At 46.9% G+C, this 27,091-nt stretch overlaps 2 protein-coding genes and 1 long non-coding RNA gene across 8 annotated transcripts; 2 read left to right on the plus strand and 1 right to left on the minus strand.

Annotated features, from left to right (window-relative positions):
- The first annotated feature begins 692 nt into the window (after positions 1–692).
- On the plus strand, positions 693–7,836 carry LOC133410199 (uncharacterized). The gene is made up of 3 exons (XR_009769506.1): positions 693–2,024; positions 5,159–5,208; positions 5,878–7,836. It is a non-coding gene; the product is annotated as an uncharacterized LOC133410199 (long non-coding RNA).
- On the minus strand, positions 1,569–12,731 carry prph2b (peripherin 2b (retinal degeneration, slow)). Of its 4 annotated transcripts, none has more exons than XM_061691046.1 (5): positions 12,531–12,731; positions 10,907–11,550; positions 5,849–6,766; positions 3,067–3,313; positions 1,569–2,051 (listed from the first exon to the last, which is right to left on the minus strand). In XM_061691046.1, the coding sequence occupies exons 3-5, from the start codon at positions 6,427–6,429 to the stop codon at positions 1,857–1,859; spliced, it is 1,023 nt and encodes a 340-aa protein (XP_061547030.1). In that variant the 5' UTR covers positions 6,430–6,766; positions 10,907–11,550; positions 12,531–12,731; the 3' UTR covers positions 1,569–1,856. The 4 variants fall into 4 exon arrangements, with proteins under 4 accessions (XP_061547030.1, XP_061547032.1, XP_061547031.1 ...); XM_061691048.1 differs by having other exon boundaries at positions 5,849–6,607; positions 6,677–6,766; positions 10,907–12,731; XM_061691047.1 differs by lacking the exon at positions 10,907–11,550.
- Positions 12,266–27,018, plus strand: tspan14 (tetraspanin 14). Of its 3 annotated transcripts, none has more exons than XM_061691050.1 (9): positions 12,266–12,486; positions 14,602–14,682; positions 15,601–15,651; positions 15,731–15,877; positions 22,592–22,762; positions 22,843–22,968; positions 23,092–23,142; positions 23,216–23,329; positions 26,615–27,018. In XM_061691050.1, exons 1-9 carry the CDS (start codon positions 12,481–12,483, stop codon positions 26,678–26,680), a joined length of 813 nt encoding a protein of 270 aa, XP_061547034.1. In that variant the 5' UTR covers positions 12,266–12,480; the 3' UTR covers positions 26,681–27,018. The 3 variants fall into 3 exon arrangements, with proteins under 3 accessions (XP_061547034.1, XP_061547035.1, XP_061547033.1); XM_061691051.1 differs by lacking the exon at positions 12,266–12,486 and adding an exon at positions 12,497–13,066; XM_061691049.1 differs by lacking the exon at positions 12,266–12,486 and having other exon boundaries at positions 12,497–14,682.
- The last annotated feature ends 73 nt before the right edge of the window (positions 27,019–27,091 follow it).

Below are 27,091 nucleotides of genomic sequence, written 5' to 3' on the forward strand. Positions count from 1 at the left end.
TCCAAGACACAAAAGCAATTTATGACGCCGCGTCTGCTACCGCGACACAGCGACAAAAAAAGTCGTGCAGTCTGAGCTTGGCATTAGTATTTATTCTTATTTATTTTTTGAACATGTTGTGCATTGCATTTCATATACAACTTCCCCAAATAAGTCCAAGCTCCAGTTTTATTTTTAGTACTCGCTATAGAGGGCTGGTTTACGCTAGAAAAAACAAGACAAAATTGCAAATACTGTTGGTGTATTTTGAGGTGCTGCTGTATCCACGAGTTGCCCTCCCCAGAATTGATTGATTGAAAAAGGGACAGTGCATTTGAATGAACCTTTTTTGCATGTAAATACTGTTTTGACAGATCGTTGTAATTGGCTAGTTCACATCTATTGTCCTTCGCAGGTTGATGTAACATTTTAAGTATAAATACCATTTTTAAAAAAGGCTAAGAAAAATGAAGTACAAGTACGCAGATCATTCATTTATTCATTCAGTGGTAGGCGACAGACAGAGCTAGTGTGCAAAAGAAAGCTGAGCTTACTATACCATCTTTTATGATTTGACAAGTGTGACATGGTTGATTTGCAATGTGGAGCATCAAGCAAGGGAACCACAGCGATGAGTCTGTGTAATAAGCACGACTGGCGGTAGTTGTTTGATGAATGAGGTGGGGGGAGGTGGGGGGGGGGGGGGGGGGACGAGGGCAGTGGAACCGAAGCTGTAAGCCTCCCCACGACCCGACACGCCCTTGCAAAGTGCAAGACTGTATGTTAGATCAAGTTCCACTGTGTATCAGAAAGTACAACTGAATATTGCACATAGCCCGACTCCATGTTGCTAAAAACCACTCCTAATGAATATAAATATTAAGTACAATGCAACCGTGCATATGTTTTACAAAAATACTAACCCAAGAATAATGCAGGTTGCCCAATGAAAAACACTCAAAAAAGCGACATTAAAAGTGCACACTGCTAGCTATCTTACAATATGATGCTTTTATAAATCCAATAATTCCTCTTTTGCTGTGGCTCAAAATTTAACGAACCTTTATCTGATTGCTATGCTTCTCTTTCATCGAAATTGGCCTTCAAATGTACAAAACCGTGAAATCTATCTTGCCCGCACCGCAAATCCACTGATTTTTGCAATAGTCCCTGCATGAAAGTGTTTTGGGATCATAGTGTGTGGGATATTTATGGTTTAAACGACAAATCTCGTCGCAGAAATGAGCTATTCACGGTCAGGCTTGGGCCCGATTGCTCCTCTCGTCCCATGAAATCGAAGTTGGGAGTGGTCGAGAGCGCTCTCTGGTGGCCACATTGGTGATTGCATCGGTCGCGTGATGACCCACGACTACCAGTCAGCTGTTCATTCCCGCAGAGAGGCTGGGCTCACCTGGGTCTGATGGCTTGTCGAGCACAGATTTGCAAAGAAAAACAACTGAACGTTCTACAAATCATTCAATTGACAAATAAATCTCCAGGTCACGATGAGGGTGGACTTTTGAGTCTCGCCGTACAACGCGCATACTCGACGCACACCGAGGACAAGAAAGATGAGTGACACGCTTGGATGTCAATCATAATATCTTTATACTTTTGGGGACTAAAATCTCTGCAAGACAACAAAACATCACAACCGTTAGAAGGAGCAAAGAAAAACTTTGAAAATGTCTACACATGAGCGTGCGCACGTGTGTGTGTGTGTGTGTGTGTGAGAGAGAGTGCGTTTGTGTATTTGGCTGCAAAGGTTAAAAAAAGTTATTCCGTGTTCTCTAAGAAGAGTTGAATGCAATCTCAGGTTGCACCATGTTTGTGATGTGGTTATTTACAGTGTGTGTGTCTGTGAGCGGGCGCGTGTCTCAGGCGGCGGCCTCCTCTCCTTCCTCGACGTGGTTGGACTTGCCCAGCGTCTTGATTTTGGCCAGCATCTCCACGAGCGTCTCTTTGACACTCTTCTCCAGCAGCCAGCCTTCGCTCTCGCACTCGGGGTTCTCGGGGTCCGCCATGGTCTCCAGAGCCGTGCACAGGTACTTCAAGCCCGCCATGTCCGCACACTGCATCGCACACGCACACGCACACGCACGTTGTGGAATGAAGTTTTGAGAGAACAGTACTCGTATTTCCGCCCGCCATCCAGTCAGTAAAGTAGAAGCTTGTTGTTTGAAGCGTATTGAGGCCGTCGGAAGGCTGATCTGGACACGGGAAGCGGGATTAAAGCTTCCAGAATAGTTCCTGATCCTCAGCGAGCGTCTTCCGATCCACTTGAACATTTTCCTAACCACTTATCTCTCAAGTAATCGGCCGGCCGGTCGATCGATTAGACCAAGGCGACTGTGGGCCAGAAGCCGAACAAGCCGATTAGTGACTAAGCGACAGCCCGCGTTAGCAGGGGCGCCATTAGGGGGTGGCCGCGGACACGCCTACGAATTTGTTGGCCACCCCACTTGTCAGTCAGTCCCATAGATCCTAGCGTGCAAAGTTCTATCAGCATAAACCCCGCACGTCGACGACTCTTTTCTGCACCACAAAAAGTCCATCAGAACCCCCCCCCCCCACACACACACACACACAAACAATTAGTCGCGGCCGCGTTATTAGGATTACCACATAGTTTCTAGGCAGGAGATGCCCTGCTGCAACATGATTGGCTCCTGCGTGGCGGGAAGGGCAGGCTACGCAGACGTAACGAGATGACCATCCCAAACATGTATCACGTTTCTACAAAAGCAAAACAACGAAGTGTGTTAGGGTTAGGTTTAGGTCAAGGGTTAGGGCGTAGGTGGTTTAGGATGGGTTGAGGGTTAGTGGGAAACATGAATGCCTCCGTATCTTCTCCCGTCTGGAAACAGTAGGGCATGTTCTACAGGGATACAGCAGCCAATCACAGCGCAGCGGCGCGTGTCCTGAAGCCAGTAATATTGGAGCAGGGCGTATCCTGCCTAGAAACGATGTGGGAATCCTAATAACGCGTTGCGATATTTGGCCACCCCACCCCAAAATTTCCGGAGGCGCCCCTCCGCGTTAGGTCGCGACGTGAGCGCCGGCCGAGCAAAAGAGCGACAATCTCACCTCCAGCAGAACGGTGGCGCTGATGAGCACGCCGATGCTGCTCATTAGGCTGCTGAAGTATGAAAACAGGGTCTCGCGGCAGCCCCGCGTCCAGATGTTGAGCTCCTCGGTGCGGTGGTCGTAGTCGTAGTGGGCCGAGTTGTTGGTCAGGTGGTGCTGGATGCACGGCCGAGGGGATCCCGGATTGCAGCAGCTGAACGGAACGCTGTCCATCAGGAACTTTCCGTCCACGTTACTCAGGACGCGACTGCAAGGCAAATGCCAGCACGGCATCACGTAGCATGTATGGCTGTCGCTAAGTGTAAATACACGCGTACGGTGAAACCCCCCAGATTTCGAGACGACTTGTGGAGCCTATCTGCTCACCTATTCGCTGTACAAGTATTACTTTGGTGCCATCTTGTGCCATTTTCTCCCCCCGTTTTAGGGGTTTAAGGAACTTCGTGTCTCTACGGACGTGTATATATACCTACCGGTGTATATATATGCCAATGTGTACGTCATTCTATTCAGCATATCCACTCATGTGATCATGTGACACAAGCTCCTATTGCAGTCTGCAAGGCGACTGTGAGACTTTGGCCTGGTTTAAACACAAACGTTGTTGTTCCCACCACTGATCTAGAATCTAGTCCTCTAAGACAGAAATCTCGTGTGATCACAAATGATCAAACAAAACTGAAAAGAAGACTGGCGATGTCGTCAAAAAAGACTTGCTTTGGAAGATATTCTTGCCGTCTGGCGAACCGACTTATACAAAATACGACATCGGGTAGGAAATGGTTGTTTGCCGTCGTTTCCTTGCTCGTCAGTCAGCTTGCTTCTTGATTGGCTACGTTCCGTTTCATCGGGGTGCCTCAGAAATGTTTCCAGATGGGGCTACTTAAAATCTTAGGGTGGCACACCAAAGCTCAAAGCCCTAATTTCAGGATTTTATAATAGTGTTGTAGTATACAGGCGAGCAGAAAAAAAATCAGAAAGACTTAAGAAAACACCTATTGATATAATCCGGTTTATTTTGTTACGCTTCGTGTTACTAAGGATCTAATGAGTTCCACAAAAATATTTTTGTTGTATTTGTTAGGTGACTCATTGTTTTTAAAATAGGCTAATTATCCTTTCCCTAAAAAGACGTATCTTAATTTAAAGGTGAACATTTATTTTATTCAAAAACTACTACTGAGAAAAAACAAGTACCTCCCCCTCCTCACAAAGCCTCTGCTGGCACCCTGTCTTCTCTCTCGCTCTCACCTCCTGTATTATTGTACTGATTGCTGTGGACTTTCTCTTCATTGTCTGCAAATTGACATAACATACAGCAGCTAACGTTAGCTACGTAACTCAGGTCCACGTGTCAAAAATACGTCAGAAAGCTGCCGTAACAGCCTCATTTTGCATCTGAAAAGCACGTCACGACGCATACTTTTTTTTTTTTTTTTTTTAACAAAAGAATATGACTTACTTAGGAGGTAGTCTTCTCTCTGTCGTTCGTCTTTGATTGTTTTGAGATCAGTGACCGATCACGCGGTGCACGCACTGAGCCGCCGCTGTCGCCGGGGGCCGGGCGCTACTGTGAGTGACAGGTCGAGCGCGGCCGGCTGTGCATTTGGAATGAAACGCGTACCTGACGCTACGATCTCTATGTGACTGGCGTGTGCGGTGGCAAACAAATGTGTAGTGGGGGGCCACCCCCACGATGGAGCCTCTCATGCCAGAGTAGCATCTGCTCCATTTGCACACTGATTGAGGAGTATCTGTAACATTTGCACAACCGACATTGTCCCAGATGATCGCACTACTCGTCACTTTAAACCGCATCCGCTCCTTGAAGTCTCAGCGCCCTTTGCACAATGGTCATTGCACCGGACTATTGCAATATTAGTCGTTCGAACTGCTCTAAGTGCTAGAGGACTCTGCATCTTTTTGCACAATTGTTTTTTGTCAATGTCTTTATGTCCCCAAAGTGTTCTGTAAATTGACTGTTTGTTGTACTAGAGCGGCTCCAACTACCGGAGACAAATTCCTTGTGTGTTTTGGACATACTTGGCAAATAAAGATGATTCTGATTCTGATTCTGATTCTGATTTCACAGAGTCGCGACTGAGGAGTCGTCTGCTTCCCCACGCGTAAAGATTTTGGGTGGTAAATATTGAACATTTAATATTCAAGATTCTCAGCCCTGACCTGTTTTCGACCCTACGAGCGGGACAAATCCACTCTAACGCACCTCAGACCGCAGGATCATCTTAAAATACAAAAACAGCCCGATTATCTTTGTGAGTGTACCAGGCCTAAGTCAAATTTCAAACTTGAGGTTCCACACGAGAGTTGAGACATATTCACGTGAAATGTGGTGGAAGCAAAAAGCAATCCGGTTTCAAGTAGCCTGTGAAGCCAAGCCCGCGTGCACTGAAAGCACATTTCTACCACCGCCGTCTCATTTCAGTTTTTCAGCCAGCGTAACCCTCAACGGCAGATGCGATACGAAACCGGGAACCGCACGGACGTCCTCGCGGACACGAGGCCCGGAGCGTGCCAGGCCGCGTTGGGACGTCATTGACCTTGTCATGTCGGCAAAGATCACACAGTGCCAGATTAAAGATTTAAGAGAACTCTCACCTTCTAATCCTTCTTCATCCTCCGCTGACCTCATTCTCATTAGCTCTCAGATGTATGCTACTTACAAGCGAGCGCCAAAACATGAAATCTTCGCATCATATTTGTTCAGCGATAATCAATCGTTTATTCCCGAGAGACTCGCGGTTTAGCGGCTGGGACTCACTCTTTGACCTCGTCGTTGCTCATGTCCAGGTAGCGGTTGCTGATCCACTGGACCTCGAACCAGTCCCTGAAGTTGACGTTGCCGCAGCAGCGGAACTCGATCTGCGTCAAGTCCAGAGTGCGTTTCATGAAGCAGCGTCCCGGCGTGTCGGTGTCCTTGTAGAAGCGGATGCTGTTCTTCAGACCTTGGGACAGCGTCAGGTAGATGGCGAACTGCATGAGGAAGCAGAGCAGCGCCAGCAGCAGCAGCAAAACGTTGAAAGCGCAGCACAGCAGCAGGAACCTTCTCAGCAAGGGCTTCCACTTGGAGTACTTGAGCGGGTCCAGGGAGTCGTGGCACACTTTGCCCCCGAAGGCGTTGAGGACACAGGCCAGCAGCCCGGCCAGGATCAGCAGGTTGGGCACCAAGTGGCTCTCGCTCTCGTCCATCAGCTCGCTTCTCTTGCGCAGCTCCACCTTGAAGAAGACGCCCAGGCCGAAGAGGAGGACTCCCACCAGGACCGACGTCCAGTAGAGGATCCACAGACCCTGGGCCAGCTTGACCCGCTTCTGCAGGTTGAACTTGACCGGCATGAAGGGCATCTTGACGTGGCGGAAAACCAACCTTTGCGCTTGGAATTTGCGGCTATGCTAACTCAGCCTCCGCATCCGTCAGGCCAGGACATGGTGGCGGGGGGCCGAGGGGGCTCCCATCGCTCGCGGCCACAGCTCACAAGTTGTCCGGCGCCAAGTCCCGGGGCACCTTCGGCGACTCCGCTCGCTGCACAAAGTGGCCGACGCTAGTTCGTAAACCCCCGAGCCAATTAGCTGAGCCCATAAGCGGCCTTACGTTAATTGGGGGCGGGGCGCACGGCCATCGCGGGAAAATCCACCCAGCTATCTGTCATTATCTATCCGTCTGTCCGTCCATCCAGTGTTGCTGCAAGAAATGATCCAATTTCACTTCATTTGTAGGCCTGTCACTATTGAATCTTTTTACAATCGATTCTCCTATTAATTATTGATCGACTATGCGAATAGTAATCGCCCCCCGCCACTATCACAGACAATATTTATTTTTACTACTAACATGCATTTTATTTTCGTTTATGACGGCTGGACTTCCATCCATCCATTTTCTGAGCCGCTTTTGGGATGTGGGAGGAAACCGGAGGGCCCGGAGAAAACCCACGCAGGCAAGGGGAGAACATGCAAACTCCACACAGGCGGGGCCGGGGATTGAACCCGGGTCCTCAAACCTGTGAGGCTGACGCTCTAACCAGTCGGCCACCGTGCCGCCACGGCTGGACTTCGATACTTAAATTGCATATGTTGATACTCAGTTTGGTCACTGATGGTGTAGTGGTGCACTTGCCTGACTTTGGTGCAGGCAGCGTGGGTTCAGTTCCCTCTCAGTGACGGTGCGAATGTGAGTGCGAACGGTTGTCCGTGTCTGGATGTGCCCAGCGACTGACTGGCGACCACTTCAGGCTGTAGTCCGCCTTTCGCCCGAAGTCAGCTGGGATAGGCTCCGGCGCCCCACGACCCTGAACTGGATAAGCGGTGTTGAGAATGGATGGATGGATGGATGGATGGATGGTACTGAGTGTTTGGTATAAATTTGGGCAACAGAATTTGAGACGCCAATCAATTTTACGGACTCTACTGATTTGGGGAAAGATAAATCCACACAGCAGGCAATTTTCTTGGATAAAACCAAATGGGCGATCAAGATCCAGAATAGATTTTTGGTTGGTGTCTCCTGAAGTTGTAGATTCTTGTTACAGAATCTGTGTCAATATTTGCAGCCCCCTTGACAGATCACTGTGTCATTAATAGCACTCTGAAAGCTGGACACAACTCAAATTCCAAGAAAGGTTATTGGAAGTTTATTGCTGAATTTATTGAACGAAGAAGACTTTGTCCAGAAAGTACCACCCCAATTCCAATGAAGTTGGGACGTTGTGTGAAACATAAATACAAACAGAATACAATGATTTGCAAATCATGTTCGACCTATATTGAATTGAATACACTACAAAGACAAGATATTTCATGTTCAAACTGATAAACTTGATTGTTTTTGGCAAATAATCATCAACTTAGAATTTGATGGCTGCAATAGGTTCCAAAAAAGCTGGGACAGGCTCATGTTCACCACTGTGTTACATCACCTTTTCTTTGAACAACATTCAATAAACGTTTGGGAACTTAAGACACCAATTGTTGAAGCTTTGTAGGTGGAATTCTTTCCAATTCTCGCTTGATGTACAGCTTCAGCTGTTCAACAGTCCGGTGTCTCCGTTGTCGTATTTTACGCATTTGTCGTATTTTACACATTTTCAATGGGAGACGGGTCTGGACCGCAGGCAGGCCGGTCTAGTACCCGCACTCTTTTACTACGAAGCCACGCTGTTGTAACACGTGCAGAATGTGGTTTGGCATTGTCTTCCCGAAATAAGCAGGGGCGTCTATGAAAAAGACGTTGCTTGGATGCCAGCATTAATGGTGCCTGCACAGATGGGTAAGTTACTACCCATGCCATTGGCACTAATACAGCCCCATACCATCACAGATGCCGGCTTTTGAACTTTGCGTCCATAACAGTCCGGATGGTTCTTTTCCTCTTTGGCCCGGAGGACACGACGTCCACAAGCCGGCGGCCTTTCTGGGCGTTGTTGATAAATGGCTTTTGCTCTGCATAGTAGTTTTAAGTTGCACTTACGGATGTTGCGCCGAACTGTATTTACTGACATTGGTTTTCTCAAGTGTTCTTGAGCCCATCCGGTGATATCTTTTACACATTGATGTCTGTTTGTGATGCAGTGCCGCCTAAGGGATCGAAGGTCACGGGCATTCAACGTTGGTTTGCAGCCTTGCCGCTTACATGCAGTGATTTCTCCGGATTCTCTGAACCTTTTGATATTATGGACTGTAGATGATGAAATCCCTAAATTGTCTGTTGTCGTACTAAAGCGGCTCCAATTACCGGAGACAAATTCCTTGTGTGTTTTTTGGACATACTTGGCAAATAAAGATGATTCTGATTCTGAACTGTTGAACAATTTTCTCTCATACTTGTTCAAAAGAGGTGAACCTCGCCCCATCTTCGCTTGTGAATGACTGAGCAATTCAGGGAAGCTCCTTTTCTACCCAATCATGGCACCCACCTGTTCCCAATGAGCCCGTTCACCTGTGGGATGTTCATTCCAAAACAGCTGTTTGATGAGCATTCCTCAACTTTCTCAGTCTTTTTTGCCACTTGTCCCAGCTTTTTGGGAACGTGTTCACCCATAAAATTCTAAGTTCATCATTTGCTAAAAAAAAAACCCAATAATGTTTATCAGTTTGAACATTAAATATCTTGTCTTTGTAGTGTATTCAATTCAATATAGGTTGAACATGATTTGCAAATCATTGTATTCTGTTTTTATTTATGGTTAACAACGTCCCAACTTCATTGGAATTGGGGTTATAAAAGACTTAATAGAAATTACTGTAAAAATAATGTGAAACTAGATACTTCATCCATCCATGCATCCATTTTCTGAGTCGCTTCTCCTCACTAGCGTGCTGGAGCCTATCCCAGCTATCATCGGGCAGGAGGCGGGGTACACCCTCAACTGGTTGCCAGCCAATCGCAGAGCACATACAAACAAACAACCATTTGCACTCAGATTCACACCTATTGGCAATTTAGAGTCCTCAATTAACCTACAATGCAGGTTTTTGGGATGTGGGAGGAAACCGGAGTGCCCGGAGAAAACCCACGCAGGCACGGGGAGAACATGCAAACTCCACACAGGTGGGGCCGGGGATGGAACCCCGGTCCTCAGAACTGTGAGGCAGACGCTCTAACCAGTCGGCCACCGTGCTGCCAACGAGATACTTATTGTAGAAAATGGCAATTCTTTAGATGTAAAGTTAGAAGCCATCCATTCATTCATATTCGGAGCCGCTTCTCCTCACGAGGGTCGCGGTTGTCTAAACTGGCTTCGGGCGAGAGGTGGGCTCCACCCTGAACTGGTCACCAGCCAATCGCAGGGCACATCGAAACAAACAACCATTCACACCTACGGACAATTTAGTCTTCAATCAACCTAGCATGCATGTTTTTGGAAATGTGGGAGGAAACCGGAGTACCCGGAGAAAAGCCAGGCAGGCACGGGGAGAACATGCAAACTCCATACAGGCTAGGCCGGATTTGAACCCGCGACCTCAGAACGGTGAGGCAGATCTGCTAACCGTGACAAGTTGAAGTCAAATCGAGACTCATGTTTGACTGGGATCCAGGACACTCTTGTAAAATAGATTTTTAATCTCAATGAGGTTTTCCTGGTTAAATAAAATATAAAATAACTAAATAAATAGCAAATCAAGTAAATCTGGCGACTGGAGACAAGCAACGAAATGCTCTTCCCCTAGCAGAAGGTCCAATAAGCCTGTCCCATTTGTGGCTTCCAGCCAGTATATCGTCCAATATCGCATTGTAGAGTCTGTTGTACCAGCTCGGTGTTCAACAGACTCAATGCATGCACGCAGCACTCCGGCGGTGAGCGTAAGGTGGTGTGCGAACTTCCGGTCGGCATGTCAACGCGTGGGAAATAGGATCAAAGTCTAAACGCAACGCAACGTTGGCTGGACGCCCTGTCTCCTCGTCCCTGAAAAGTCACAATTTTTCTTGACACTTTCACTTGGTAAAGTAGCGACGTCAAACTATTTACGAGACCGATTTAATTCGAGGCGGGGTTATGACGCATTTGACAACACAGGCTATTTTTCAGCCAGATGGCGTCCCAGCCGCTTGTAGCGTGTTGACAGTGGAAACTCTTGTGCCGTCGGACCTTTCCACCGGAAACGCCGACGTCGTCCTTATTTACTTATTCGTATTCGGTGACATTTTGTCTGGTGCAGGGGTGGGCGAACATTTTGGCTCAGGGGCCACATTGACTTTTAAAATTTGAAGGCGGGCCAAGCCAGGACCAGATGCTTACATATGAAAAATAAACAAACAAAAAAGCATTGTAGTGTTAATACTTAGATATACTTTTAAAGGAAACACTATTGTTTTGTTGATCACCTTTTTTTGCCAATGCAGCAAACTCTGGTGTTAGTTTTGTTGTGGCAATTCTCAGAACACATCTGAGGTGTTCATCACTCAGCGGGGATCTGTAGGATGTTTTGTTGGTGGTCATCACACTAAAAGTCTGTTCAGACACACAGGTAGAGCCAAACAGCATCATCTGTGCCAGCTTCCGGATTTTTGGAAATTTGTCTGCGCTTAATGAAGCATAAATCTCATCCAGTTCTAAGAGTTCACCTTCTCTTTTAAGACAGTATCACATTGGAGATCAATCAGATCCATCTGCACCTCCCGTGGCGCTGGTTCAGGGTCTTGTGTGACTGAATCTTGGATGGCAGTTATGCTGAGTCTGGGCTCTCCCTTAGAGAACGGGCGAGAAGCTCGGTCATCCGGGAGGGGCTCGGAGTAGAGCCGCTCCACCTCAACATTGAGAGGAGCCAGATGAGGCGGCCGGGGCATCTGATTAGGATGCCTCCCCGGTGAGGTGTTCCGGGCACGTACCACCGGGGGCGACCCAGAATACGCTGGAGAGACTACGTCTCTGGGCTGGCCCGGGATCCCCTCGGAAGAGTTGGATGAAGTGGCTGGGAAAGGGAAGTCTGGGCCTCCCTGTTGAAGGTACTGCCCCCGCGACCCGACCTCTGATAAGCGGAAGAAAATGCATGGATGGATATATAGTTAGTTAGTTAATTTACAAGAAATATAAATTTTCTTGTAAATATAAAGTTTGGTGAAAAGGTTCCCTTTAATGTTGAAATGGCTAAACAAGTCTTTAATTATTAAATATATAACATTCTTGTGAAATTTCATAGCCACAGTTAAATTTAGTCATTCAAAATCTCTTGAATTTTTGAGAAGGAAACCAGACAATACATGAGTCCAATAATTAACTTTGAAAACAGACAACAACAAAACATAAAAATGATTGTTTTTAAAATTCCTCAGGCTCTGTTTTTGTGTTCATATAAGTTGAATATCCATCCATCCATTTTCTGAGCCGCTTCTCCTCACTAGGGTCGCGGGCGTGCTGGAGCCTATCCCAGCTGTCGTCGGTCAGGAGGCAGGGTACTCCCTGAACTGGTTGCCAGCCAATCGCAGGGCACATACAAACAAACAACCATTTGCACTCAGATTCACACCTATTGGCAATTTAGAGTCCTCAATTAACCTACAATGCAGGTTTTTGGGATGTGGGAGGAAACCGGAGTGCCCGGAGAAAACCCACGCAGGCACGGGGAGAACATGCAAACTCCACACAGGCGGGGCCTGGGTTTGAACTGCGCTCCTCAGAACTGTGAGGCTGACGCTCTAACCAGTCGTCCACCGTGCCGCTAGGTTGAATATTTTCCATAAAAATTATACTGTCATTATCGTTTTAGCATTGAAAAAAATCATATTGTTATAATTGGATAACATGGTGAATTTCCATGTAAAATGAATAACTTGAAATGTATTGGTAGCTAGGTTGCGGCCATTTTGAACTCCGTGGCTACTGTGAAGCTAAACTAAGGAGGTCGAAGTCGTCAGCGCATTCAATGTGTGTATACGGCAAGAAAACCAAATGACCAACGATGCCGGTACATTGTGCTGCATACGGTTGCGTAAAACGGCGTACAATTACCACAAGGGATCTTGGTATTGGAATGTTACGACTTCATTTCGTTGTCCATACTTTGCCTTGTATGGGAACATCATGGCCACTATATAGGCACGTGGTTGAGCCGGGCTGCTTCATTGCGCTGGCCTATCTACCCGTTCCTATTCACGGCTTCATTGCGGAAAAACTGGCCGGCCTTCCCAGCCACACGGTGACGGTAGTGGGCACTAAGTGTCGTTTGCCTGCGTCACAAAGATGCGCAAGAAGCGTCTTCAACGTGTTTGTTTTTGTTCGTCGTCTCGTTTTTTGTTGATGAATTTGATAAAAGACTCGTTTCGAGTTCCAAATTAGTTTTTTTTTGTGTGTGTTTTTTTTTAATGCTCGTCAGCCGCATTATTTATGTTGTGTTTCGCCCACTATTATAGAATTATTGGCCAACTCTTTTGCGACTTCAACTTTCCTTTTGTGAGCAAACTTCCAGAGTCGAAAAGGCTCGTTTGTCGTCATCCTGAGAGCAAAAGCAGCAAATACTTTCGCCAAGTTGTTGTTGAGGAACAGAGGTGAGAGCGACGACGGCGTTTTCTTTTCCTTCACCGACTTCATTTGCGCTCTCCTTGGCAGCTAGCTTTGCTAACGTTAGCCTTTTCCGGTGAGCATCGAACAAAGTCAGCTTGACAAGAACTACAGTCATTATAAGTTTGATGTAGAGCTTTGCAAGGGACCTAAGGACACTTGGTAATAAAACAAGGGGGCAGGGGAGGGGAGGTGAAATTCCAATCTCTTTCTGTGTTTTCATGTGATTAATTGTATGTCTTGGGTGCCAGAGGAGTTTCTTCTTTTGAAATGTCCACGGAAGCAGCATCGCATTGAGGAAGGAGACATTTCCAAAGCTTTAGGGCACTGGTGTCAAACTCAAGGCCCGGGGGCCACATCCAGCCCGCCACATGATTTTATGTGGCCCGCGAAGGCAAATCATGTGCGTCAACTTCCATGATTCTTGTTCAAATCTGTACCACAATTTAAATAACATTGAGATATTGCACGCATTTTTGTGTTACCAAATATGAACAATAGTTGAAAAACCCATTACCCTTGATTTCTGCTTCCAAAACTAGTTTATAAATTTGGGGTGAAATATGATGAGGTGATTCGGCTGTTAGGCTGTTACAGCCGAACGGGGGGGTGAATAAAAAATGAGGAGGTGAAGATTTTTGTGGATTATAGTCATAACGGCCCTCTCAGGGAAACCGTAACTACAATGTGGCCCGCGACAAAAATGAGTTTGACACACCTGCTTTAGGGGGAGAAGGCTGTGGGGAGTTTGATGGCGAGGGTGGCCAACGTCCCATCCGGGCGGGCACAGGTGGAGGGATGGAGGAGGGTGGCGTTGGCATTTCAAAGCTAAGTTTGACTAATGAATATTGTAGTAGGTATGTTACTAAATCCAGAAAAGCAGCCGCCATTTTCTTTCTATTTGGCTGTGCCGGATGTCGGGCATGTGGAATAAGCGGAGGTCCACCAAAATCGTGTTTTCTCATTGTTTGGCACAAGGTAATCCTTGTACTTTTGAGATGACGTTGTGGGGAACTCCCTATACCACCTCGTTTTTGAAATTATCAATTAAGGTGAGATTTTCTGTGGTTCTGACAAAGATGAAAATGTTCCTTGATTTTGGCATCGAAAATCACTCGGTCATCGGATTCGGACAAGATAGAAAACTACACGGACGTGCGTCACTGTTATTATTCTTGGGTTCTGTGAACTTTGAAGTAATTCTGACCATGCGCTTGCTCTCAGTTTGACCCAGAAAATTAGATCCTCGAACGGACGCCACCATTGAAAAATCGGAAAATGGCCTATTTAAACATCACATTTCAACTACTTTGACTAACATATGGGCATTTTTCTACCAAAGAGTCAAGGTTTCCTCATGATTTACATTGATTTCTGTCAAAAAAGCCGTTAGCTTGAGAACTTTGTAACTTCAGGTGTTAACCGCCAATAGTAATGAATCGGCAGCCTTCATAAAACATTTGAGCCCCAAGTCCTTTTTTGTTCATGATTATTCATATTCCTATGCATGTTTGTTTACCAGATGTATTATTATCGCTATGACAACGCTGAGGTCAGCTGCTGCTACAAATACCTCATGTTCACTTACAACATCGTCTTCTGGGTGAGTTTCTCCTTCTTCCTCTTTCAGTGTGTTGTCAAACCTGAAACAGGAAGTGTTGTCATGCACATCCTGTCAGGTTGAACAGGTGCTCCCCACAGACACGCAGTGGATAGCAAAAGTTTACACACCGCTGTTAAAATGGCAGGTTTCTGTGATGCAGGGACTGGGCCTGACTGCAAAAAGCGAAAAACTCACAAATAGTTGACGCCCATTTCATCACACTGGAAAAAATGTTTTTTTTAATTGTTTTATTCTTCTTATTATTCTTATTATTTTTAACACCCAAAATTGAATAAGCGACGATATAACGCCAGTCAGCGTTTTCCATGAAAAAAAGATGGGGGGGGTGATAGGTGGATCCGCAGGGGCCGAACCGCAAGTATGCAGGGGGCCACTGTACATTCCAAACTTTATCCGAGAGCCAGCTTCTGTAGCCGGCTCACGATGCGCCCGGCTCCCCAGGCCCCCTCAAAGGTGGTGAGGCCACGGAAGGGAGACCCCCCCTCCCCTCCCCGCACCCACTGACTCCCTGCTGACCTTCCCCGTGACCGGTGTCTTCAGCGGGTTCATAGCCCTGCTTTGTCTGGTCCCTCACTTAGGTCCTGTTTGCCCTGGGTGACCCTGCCAGGCGCGACAGGCCCCAGACGAGTTTGCCCCTAGAAGGCCTCCACCACGAACGATTAAGTGACGGACGTAAACTAAAGCAAGTCGTGGACTGAACTTCAGACCGTGAAAACTTGAACGAAGTTCATGCCGCCATTTGTTAATGTTTCTCAGTCAAGACGACTTACAGAAGATATCTTCTTTTTTTCTGCCGATTGTAATCGTTGACTCCTTCTGTTTGGGATAGAGGTAAGCATCAAAGCAGCGTAATTGGTCTTCTCATCTTTGCGTGTGACCGGGTGTGTTGTCTTGCAGCTGGCTGGCGTGGTCTTCATCGCGGTGGGTTTTTGGGCGTGGAGCGAAAAGGTAAAAGCAAAAAGCACAGACGCACGGCGTTCAATCCCCTAAGGATCACAGCCACTCCTTTTTTGTCTTTTTTGCTCAGGGGATCCTGCTGGACCTGACGCAGGTGACCCGTCTACACGGTTTGGACCCGGTGTGGTTGCTACTGCTGGTGGGCGCCGTCACTTTCATCCTGGGATTTGCGGGGTGTGTGGGAGCACTCCGAGAAAACATCTGCCTGCTGAAGTTTGTACGTGCTAACAAATGCATTCAAATGGCCGTTTCAATATTTACATTGAAATCAGCATGAAAATGTGTATGTACATTGAAGATAAAAATGTAAATATTCATCCATCAATTTTCTCCACGGCTTGTCCTCACGAGCCTTGTGGGTGAGAGTTAGTGCTGGGCGATATGAATTTTTTTTTTATCACAATATGGATCATTTTATGTCACGATAATGATATAGCACCATATAGTACATTTCCAGTAATTCTAGGTAAAATTAGACAATATGTTACGACGACGTTTTCTCACTTTATTTGGAAGTGACATCAAACAGACCTGTCACAGATGAGAAATGCATCCAGTAGTGCTGCAATTACGGCTGCGGCTATCGAATATTTTAGTAATGGAGTGTCCGCCTAAGAATTCTGTGGTATCGCTCCACCGGGCGGCCACCTCATAAATAAGTGGTACAAGTCTTATTCCTCATTATTGTCAAAGCAGTTCAGCAATGTTGATAGCGCAGCCACTTGCCCTTCGTTCTGCTACTATCTGCAGCAGCTCTCCCCTCATCTCTGGAAGACGCACAACTTTCCCACGTCCCGAAACTCTTGCATGTGCTTTCTCCCGGAAGATCGGCAGTTAGGTCAAGCAGAAAGGAAGATCTGTATCCCTTTCATGCCGGAATAGTTTTACTGTGTCACAGTGGACTTTTTAAGCTGCCACTGTGGTTTCTTTGCATTTTGATGGATATGTAGCGTATATGAGTTGAATAAAAATGTAATTAATTTAGGAGAAAAGAATAAGATGGAAGCGACGCCTGCGTTACTTCCGGTTTAGCATAATTTTAAATTGCAGCGTTATAAATCAAGCTATTTTATCTAGTAAAGGGGCACCACATCACTTTTTAGATGTATAAAACTTCAGGACAAAGTGACGACAAACCTTTTATCCTCAGTCATGTAATTTGAAGGTTGCTACATGAATTAGATAAGCGTTCAAGATGGCCAGAGTTTTTTTTTCTCGATTCCAAATACACACAACAATGCAGGTAGTGAATTTTATGGAAATGTAATGCAATTTAACTTGGGGAATCTACAGGGAAACAATACAGAGAAAAAACAAAACAAACAAAGCACAGACGAACATTGGCAAAAGAAACTGACTTGTGATGTGAGGTTGGTAGTGAGCATGGGATGACAATGCGTATTTCTGGGATTCCTGTTCTCGTTAGTTTAAACCAAAATATGCACTAATCTGTACTTTTAGTAGACCGCAATCATAATCATCTTTATTTGCCAAGTATGTCAAAAAAACAGGGAATTTGTCTCCGGTAGTTGGAGCCGCTCTAGTACGACAACAGACAGTCAATTGACAGAGAACACTTTGGAGACAAATACATTGAGAAAAACATTCACTGAGGAATAAAGGGCTGCTAGTTATCAGGTAATGCCGGTACAATTTATTTTGTTTTTTTTGGGCAATTGTGGAAAAAGATGCAGAGTCTTCTAGCACTTAGAGCAGTTTGAATGACTAATCTCGCAATAGTCCGGTGCAATGACCATTGTGCAAAAGGCGCCAAGACTTCAAGGAGAGTGACGAGTAATGCGATAATCTGGGACAATGTCGATTGTGCAAATGTTGCAGATACTCCTCATTGGTGCAGATGCTACTCTGGCATGAGTGGCCAGTATTGGTCAACAACAGATACGCAAATAGTGCAGCGTGGCGAGACAACTACAGTGAGTGCACGAGTAATATATAATTGGCCCGACAGAAATGTGACAACAAACTCAAGACAAAAACAATTGGCAGCATGTTGCAATGGAATTGTAAGTTAACTGTTTAAGAAGTTGATTGGAAGAGGGAAGAAACTGTTGGAATGTCTGCTAGTTCTAGTTTGCATTGTTCGGTGACCGGGATGCGGAGGGTCCGAGAGGACTTTGCACGCTCTTGTCTTAGTTCTGGCAGCGTGCAAGCCCTCAAGGGTTGGGTAGGTGGGGGACCGATAAGCTTTTCAGCAGTTTTCATTGTCTGTTGCAGTCGGAGTTTGTCCTTTTTTGTAGCAGCACCAAACCAGACTCTGATGGAAGGGCGGAGTTGATGTTGGTCGCCCACTTCAAGTCCTGAGAGACTGTAATTCCCAGGAACTTGAAGGTCTCGAGGTTGACACAAGGCAGCTGGACAGCGTGAGGGGCAGCTGCATCTTTTGCACAATTGTCAAAATAAAAAAATAAAATAAATGTACCGGCATTACTAGACAACTAGCAACCCTTTATTGCTCAGTGACTGTTTTTCTCAATGTCTTTCTGTCTCAAAAGTGTTATCTGTCAATTGACCGTCTGTTGTCGTACTAGAGCGGCTCCAATTACCGGAGACAAATTCCTTGTGTGTTTTTTGGACATACTTGGCAAATAAAGATGATTCTGATTCTGACAAGTTAGTCTCAAGTCTTTGCCCTCAGGTCCTGAGTCGAGTCCCCGAGGCATCCTCAGTATTTCTTTCAATCCAGGTATTCGAATTCAGAACTCGTTTCAGCCCTCCAGCATACATTGTGGTAAAATGGATGCTTGAAAAACAGAAGTGGTGATAGAAGCCATAGATGAGAAATGTCAGGATAGACATTTTTCTGTCGTCCCTGCGATATACAGATCCTTTCCAAAAGAAATGTGATATAATGGAAAAGTTTATTTCTATAATTCCGTTCAAAAAGTTAAACTTTCATAGATCTCAGATTCAGGGCCCACAATTTAAACAATTTCAAATATCCATCCATCCATCCATTTTCTACCGCATATCCGAGGTCGGGTCGCGGGGGCAGTAGGTTTAGCAGGGACGCCCAGACTTCCCTCTCCCCAGCCACTTCATCCAGCTCTTCCGGGGGGATCCCGAGGCGTTCCCAGGCCAGCCGAAGGACATAGTCTCTCCGGCGTGTCCTGGGTCGTCCCCGGGGTATCCTCCCGGCGGGACGTGCCCGGAACACCTCACCGGGGAGGCGTCCGGGAGACATCCGAATCAGATGCCCCAGCCACCTCATCTGGCTCCTCTCGATGTGAAGGAGCAGCGGCTCTTCTCTGAGATCCTCCCGGATGACCGAGCTACTCATCCTATCTCTAAGGGAGAGCCCGGACACCCTGCGGCGGAAACTCATTTCGGCTGCTCGTATCCTGGATCTCGTTCTTTCGGTCACGACCCACAGCTCGTGACCATAGGTGAGGGGAGGAACGTTGATCGACCGGTAAATCGAAAGCTTCGCCTTTCGACTTAGCTCCTTCTTTACCACAACGGATCGATAAAAGGTCTACATCACTGCAGACGCCGCACCGATCCGCCTGTCAATTTCCCGATCCATTCTTGCCTCACTCGTGAACAAGACCCCAAGATACTTGAACTCCTCCACTTGGGGCAGGATCTCATCCCCGACCTGGAGAGGGCACCACCACCCTTTTCCGACTGAGGACCACGGTCTCAGATTTGGAGGTGCTGATTCTCATGCCAGCCGCTTCACACTCGCCTGCGAACTGCTCCAGTGAAAGTTGGAGGTCACGGCTTGATGAAGTAAACAGAACCATATCATCAGCGAAAAGCAGAGATGCAATACTGAGGCCACCAAACCGGACCCCCTCTACGCCTTGGTTGCACCTAGAAATTCTGTCCATAAAAGTTATGACCAGAATCGGTGACAAAGGGCAGCCTCGGTGGAGTCCAACCCTCACCGGAAACGAGTCCGACTTAATGCGGACCAAACTCTGACTCCGGTCGTACAGGGACCGAACAGCCCGTATCAGGGGGTTCGGTACCCCATACTCCCAAAGCACCCCCCGAGGGACACGGTCGAACGCCTTCTCCAAGTCCACAAAACACATGTAGACTGGTTGGGCGAACTCCCCTGCACCCTCGAGGACCCTACCGAGGGTGTAGAGCTGGTCCAGTGTTCCACGGCCAGGACGAAAACCACACTGCTCCTCCTGAATCTGAGATTCGACTTCCCGACGGACCCTCCTCTCCAGCACCCCTGAATAGACCTAACCAGGGAGCCTGAGGAGAGTGATCCCCCTGTAGTTGGAACACACCCTCCGGTCCCCCTTCTTAAAAAGGGGGACCACCACCCCAGTCTGCCAATCCAGAGGCACTGTCCCCGATGTCCATGCGAAGTTGCAGAGGCGTATCAACCAGGACAGCCCTACAACGTCCAGAGCCTTGAGGAACTCCGGGTGAATCTCATCCACCCCTGGGGCTTTGCCACCGAGGAGCTTTTTAACCACCTCGGTGATCTCAACCCCAGAGATAGGAGAACCCAGACTCTGCTCCCTCATGGGAAGGCGTGTCGGTGGTATTGAGGAGGTCTTCGAAGTATTCTCCCCACCGGCTCACAACGTCCCGAGTCGAGGTCAGCAGCGGCCCATCCCCACTATACACAGCGTGGATGGTGCACTGCTTCCCCCTTCTGAGACGCCGGATGGTGGACCAGAATTTCCTCGAAGCCGTCCGCAAGTCTTTCTCCATAGCCTCATCGAACTCCTCCCATGCCCGAGTTTTTGCTTCAGCGACCACCAAAGCTGCATTCCGCTTGGCCAGCCAATACCCATCAGCTGACTCAGGAGTCCCACAGGCCAAAAAGGCCCGAAAGGACTCCTTCTTCAGCTTGACGGCATCCCTCACCATTGGTGTCCACCAACGGGTTCGGGGATTTCCGCCACGATAGGCACCGACAGCTCCGGTCGGCCGCCTCAGCAATGGAGGCGCGGAACATTGTCCACTCGGACTCGATGTCCCCCGCCTCCCCCGGAACAAGAGCAAAGTTCTGTCGGAGGTGGGAGTTGAAACTCCTTCTGACAGGGGATTCCGCCAGACGTTCCCAGCAGACCCTCACTATACGTTTGGGCCCGGCACGTCGGACCGGCATCTTCCCCCGCCATCGGAGCCTACTCACCACAACGTGGTGATCAGTTGACAGCTGCGCCCCTCTCTTTACCCGAGTGTCCAAGACATGCGGCCGCAAGTCCGATGACACGACCGCAAAGTCGATCATCGAACTGCGACCTAGGTTGTCCTGGTGCCGAGTGCACGTGTGGACATCCTTATGCTTGAACATGGTGTTCGTTATGGACAATCCGTGACGAGTACAGAAGTCCAATCACAGGATTTCTTAAATCCAAGGTCATCGCAGCAGTCTACCAGAATGTTTGAGAGGACTTTGGATCTGTATGGAGTTGCAAATTTCATCTTCCAGCAGGACTTGGCCCCTTCCCATACCGCCAGAAGCACCAAAACCTGCTTTGATGCCCACGTCATCACAGCGCTTGACTGGCCAGCCAACTCGCCGGATCGAAACCCCATTGAGAATCGATGGGGTATTATCAAGAGGAAAATGGGGGGCACCAGACCCAAAAACAAAGAAGAAGTATCAGGGAAAGCAAGCATCAGGGAAATCCGGGCTTCCATAACTCCCAGGCAATGCCGCGGGCTGCTGCCTCAATGCCACGGCGCATCCAGGCAGTGATTCGAGCGAAGGGATTCCCCACCAAGTATTGATTAACATAACATTTTGAAAGTATCGCATTTTGATTGATTTAATGTGACCCTAATTTCTTTTTTTTTTTCTACAAAATTGAGAAGTTAATGGTGATTATTTCTTCTTCCTGATTTCGTGGGTTTTATGAGCTGGAAGCCCAAATTATGTAAAAATAAATAAATAAATAAACACTTGAAACTGTTTAAATTGTTGGTCCTGAATCTATGAAAGTTTAACTTTTTGAATGGAATTATAGAAATAAATAAACCTTTCCATGATATTCAAATTTTTTGGAAAAAGGGTCTGTATAGCACTAGCGAGGAGGGGGGGGTCCAACCTGGACTGGGTGCCAGCCAATTACAGGGTACATATAGCCAAACAAGCATGCATACCAATGGGCATTTTAAAGCCTTAAAATGGACTTAAGGCCCGTCGCACATGATTTGATGCGATCGAACCCGATTGGACCAGACCGTTGCAAGACAAAAAAAAAAAATTACAGTCGGCGACTCACCCCCGCACATTGAGCGATTGGACATCTGGACGCCCTGAACAGCGAGCCTGTAAAAGCCGTTTGATGCTGCGCATATGGTATATTGTACTTGATTTAGGAAACCATAAAAGATAGTTGAATAGTTTAGACAGAAGCGAGTTGCTAGAGAGTACATGGGTGAGAATAAAAGTGAGGGAGTGGATATTTGAAAGGAGGCTTGCTGGCCCCCATTCACGACGCATCGGTGGGGTACGTGCCGCATGCTTCGCTTTTTCATCCGCAGGCCCATTAGAAATGATAAATGGAGGGAAGTATTGTTGTAAAACACGTTTGTATACTTTATATCGTGTATTTTTATGGTGCGGAGGCCGTTTTGTCTCTCGCTGGTTTAAATCCTGGAAATGTATTTTTAGTTTGAGTGAAATGTTCTGTGCATTATGATTGGCTAGTTGCTACATGGCAAAAGCGGGGGCTGTCCGATCGACCGCTCATGAAAGCAGTTGCGGAACTACACGCGCACACGGCGTGCGGCAGCCTCAATGCAAGTTTTCGGAATGTGGGAGGAAGCCGGGTACACGGGCAAACGTGCAAACGCCACACGGGAAAGCCGGAACCCGGATTCGAACCCCCAACCTCGGTCCCGTGAGGCAGATGTGCCTTTGAAATATATCCGTTTAAAACAATCCAAACGTTTCCAATATGCAAATGTGATTTGCGTGTGTTGCGGTCAGTTTTCCGGCGTGATTGGCTTGATCTTCTTCGTGGAGCTGGCGGTCGCCGTGCTGGCCGTGGTTTTCCAGAGTCAGGTGCGGGAATGGATCAACGGCTTCTTCCTGGCAAACGTCAAAGCGTACCGAGACGACATCGACCTGCAGAACCTGATCGACTCGCTGCAGAGGACGGTAAGCCGTCCCGCCCGCTCGCCGCGCCGGATCCGTGGCGGGCCTGCCGTGAGAAATGCAGGTTGGTGTTTGTGCCGCAGAATCACTGCTGCGGCGCGCAAGAACCCGACGACTGGGACGTCAACGTTTACTTCAGCTGTAAAGGAACGCATCAAAGCAGAGAGAAGTGCGGGGTTCCGTTCTCCTGCTGCGTCGCCGACCCTGCCGTGAGTCCGCCGCTCGTCTTCGTCACCTTCATCACGTCAACGCTCAATTGCACTTTTTCCCCAACGGATGGGTGGGGGACATCACTTGAACATTAAACACAAATTTGTGCGTGCGCTCTCTAGGACTCCGTGCTGAACACTCAGTGTGGCTACGATGTGAGAAACAAGGACAAGGTGACATGACTTCCTGTTTTGTTCTCGCGATTCTCATGGAAGTTGTCCGTAGAAAATGTTGCTGCTGTTTCAGGCCGAGTGGCAGGATCACATTTACGTGAAAGGTTGCATTGCGGCGCTGGAGGACTGGTTACCTGCAAATCTTTACACACTAGCCACTGTCTTTGTGGTCATCTCTCTGCTGCAGGTGAGAGCGAGTGCCACAAAGTCCAGCTTGGGACTGTCTATTTTCATATATATCTACACACACACACACACACTGCGTTCCAAGTTATTTTGCAAATGATTTTACTCAATAATCGAAACAAATGACAGTCAGCATAATTTTCAAGCGATTAACTGTTAAGAGTATCGGTCAAATGTTTTGGAACAAAACTCCCAATGATAATATTATTTGGTTTCCAAAATAAACTTCAAATGCACTGTTCCAGATTATTACGTACAACGGTGTTTCAAGATATTTAACAGGTTTTAAATAACTGAAAGTGGTCATTGGCTGAATTTGCAGAATCAGCAGCTGATTTACTGAAATCTAAAACATCATAAAGTCAAGTTACATTTGGACATTGAAGCTCTTATTTGATAGCGGCTTCTCTCCTTTGATGCCCACAGCAGCCAACGACGCAGAGGGATTCTTTGCAGCATGAGCTCAAGGGTGTGGCAATATTTGACTCAAAATTAGACCGGTAATCAAGATCACTTGCAAAATATGCATGTCTACCCTGAACGATAAGAAAAACACAAGTGCTACCTAAGCACGCCCGGCTGAAAAGGCCAACGGTCACGCAGGGGTCACCAAACCTTTTGAAACTGAGAGCTGCGACTTTGGTACTGATTAATGCGCAGGGCTACCAGTTTGATACACACTTCCGAAATCACAAATTTGCTGAAATTACCTTGAATAATTTTGTTATTAATAATGATATTCCTTTTTGTGAAGAGACTGATCATGCTCATGATTTCTCACACTAAAACAGATACGAATCAATATGCAACACTTTATTTCTATGTCTGCCAGTGTTTGCATTCTCAAATGATCACTTATACAATATTCTTTGAAAATCACAATGCCCTATCACCTAGTGATCTATTTTTAGAACAGGCTCGCGGGCACCACGCTGGTGACCCCTGCGCTAAGGCTAGCAAACGAACAGCCGTAAATCCTCACGCTCCAACCCTGCGACGGCAAAAGGACGGACAAGATAGCGTAGCGTCTGCTTACACAATGACACAGAGGCGAGCCGTGGTCGATTAAGAACCTTTTTATTGCCAAAATGAAGGCTTAAGCATGAACTATAGAGGGCAAAAAAAAATGGTCAATTTGACACGTCACAGAGAAGGGTTTTTAAGAAGCCTGACAAATTTGAATTAAAAAAAATCATAAAAAATAGGGCTCTCCCTAGAGCTGCAAGACTGCATGGGCGTGTCCGCTGAAGGTGCTGGAGATGAGCCCTTCACCTGTCAATCAAATGCGTCGGCTTGTACGCTATGTGCTCAAGTGTCTGTAGTCTGTGGTGGGGTGACCCACACATAACGACCCTGCCTCGGTTCGATAGCTCGCGGGGTATCGAACGTAATAAGTGAACTTTCGCTTTCGTGTCTGCGCAGTGAGCGAGGCTGTGAAGTACTGGACGGCGCCAACACCGGTCCGCCGCCGGTCCATGAGCGGCTAATAAGTGTTCGCCTAGCCGCTAGTAGCAGGCCACTTGGCAGTGGAACCGTCCAACTCACCGTTGGGTCACCACAACAGACACACGAGACCAAAATAACACAAAACACTTGAGGGATTTCGGGTTTTAGGTGGGCTTGGGTCCGGTTTCAACACATTGTAAGTCACTGATCATCGCCTCCATGCTAGCGAATAAGCTACACTTCTTATCATGCTTCTTAAGACCTCTTTATACTCCCGCGGCCGCATTACATCTCGTGACCGACGAATTGCCCGCGTGGCCCCGCTCGCGTAGCTTGACGCGCACACGGCAACAATTGTTGAGGCGCATAGAATATCGCGGAAATCTCTCATGATTGGTCCGTTTTAGTCACATGCTGTGATGATGTAATCAGCGTTCCTCCCGGTTCCACATAGCATCTACGCCGCCGCCTTCTCAATCGATTTTGCAGCATAATTGAATTTATCATCTGGTCTATTTGTTCTAGCAGACTCGGTTCCACGGTCGCCATTGATGTTGCTTTGTTCCTTGTTACGGAGAGGAAAGTAAAAACGGCTACCGGGAATGGCCACAAAATGCAGAGGAAACTCCACCCTTTGGTGTCCCAGCTAATACCAGCCGTAGCGACACCCCCGACTTGGAGGGGAACTGCAGCACACTTTCAAAACGGCGCGCGTGGGTTGCGCTCGAGTATAAAGGCAAAGTGTGCGGGATAGCCGCAGTGACGTCAGCGCGGTCGCCGTCCGCGCGAGTATAAAGAAGCCTTTACAAGCGTCACGAAGGGAGAACCAGGAGTGGATAGGCCAAGACCATGTTAATGACCATGCTAATTGCTAAGCTATCGTTACAAGCGGTTGCAAAACATCGAAATAAATGATTTGGTGAAAAAATACACTTGTCGCATAGGGCTGGCTGGAACGGCGTTTTCGCAGAGAGTAACCAACTTTGAACAACAAAATAACAGGTCTCTTAATATGTGTTTAGAGAGATAAATATAAAATAATACACGTTCACACAGGACGCCGCGTCTGAGCGTGAAATTAATTAGCACGTCACTGCACACGTCACTTCAGAACGTGGGCAGGTTAAAAGTCGAAGTATTATTAATAAATAGTTGTAATATAAGATAACCTTTATTAGTCCCAGAATGGAGAAATTTGCATCATTTCAGCAGCAATTGTGGATATAGGAAATAAATATACAGTGGGTACGGAAAGTTTTCAGACCCCCTTAAATTTTGCATTCTTTGTTATATTGCAGCCATTTGTTAATCATTTGAGTTAATTTTTTTCCCTCAATGTACACACAGCGCCCCATATTGACAGACAAAAACACATTTTTGCTGATTAAAAAAGAAAAACTGAAATATCACACAGCCATAAGTATTCAGAACCTTTGCTGTGACACTCATATATTTAACTTCTGATCAACTTGAGATCCTAGGTCGAGTACGTCATAACCCGAGGACTTCCTGTACTTTGTTTGAGGCTGCAACTGCGTCTGCCATTACCCCCAGGCCCTCCCATAAATTACGTGTTGTGTTCTCAAGGGGAAAAAAATTGAAATTTATTAGGATTGGGTTGGTTGCTTGGGGGAAAAAAACGGAAAGCAAAATTTGTTTCGAATAATGTCATTATCCTTTTCTTTTCTTACAAGCAAGCCAAGGGTAAAAAAAAAAAAAAAGAATTTGCTCAAATTGGAAATAAAAAAAATAAATCTAATCATTTAAGGTCGTATTGGCCCAGCCCTCTTTTCTCCTAGATATGCAGTATGATGTGTAACGTACGTGTCGTGTCCATCAGGTGGTGGGCATCTACCTGGCCAGGTCGCTCATCTCGGACATTCAAAAAGTGCGATTGTCCTACTGAACCCGCAACGGTGGCGTGGCCGCCTTGTTTCTTCTCTGCGGGCTTGACGGCGATGGAGAAGAGGACTTTGCTTCAGCTCTGCAGCGCCGCCTCACTGCTGACAGTTGAGCTGCAGCTTTTTTTGCCTTTTTTCTGTGTTCAGGCTTTCGCTCATAGTGCGTGACGGCAGACTGATGTCATGTGACGTCGTCCTTTCAAATAAAGTTGCAGACCTTAAAAGACAAACAGGAAGTGGAGGGTGACATGACTTGTTGCTTTTACACTGGATTCCTTAAGCGCTGACTAAATGTGACTGAATGTGAGTGTTACATATATTAAAGAAACTTTTTATACATGCATACTGAGTAGTCTTGTTCATTACCCATAAATAATACTTTGTGCTGTTACCTCTTGGCTGACATTTGATAAGGG

Source organism: Phycodurus eques, chromosome 11 (assembly GCF_024500275.1).
Source record: "Phycodurus eques isolate BA_2022a chromosome 11, UOR_Pequ_1.1, whole genome shotgun sequence".
Classification (NCBI taxonomy): Eukaryota; Metazoa; Chordata; class Actinopteri; order Syngnathiformes; family Syngnathidae; genus Phycodurus; species Phycodurus eques.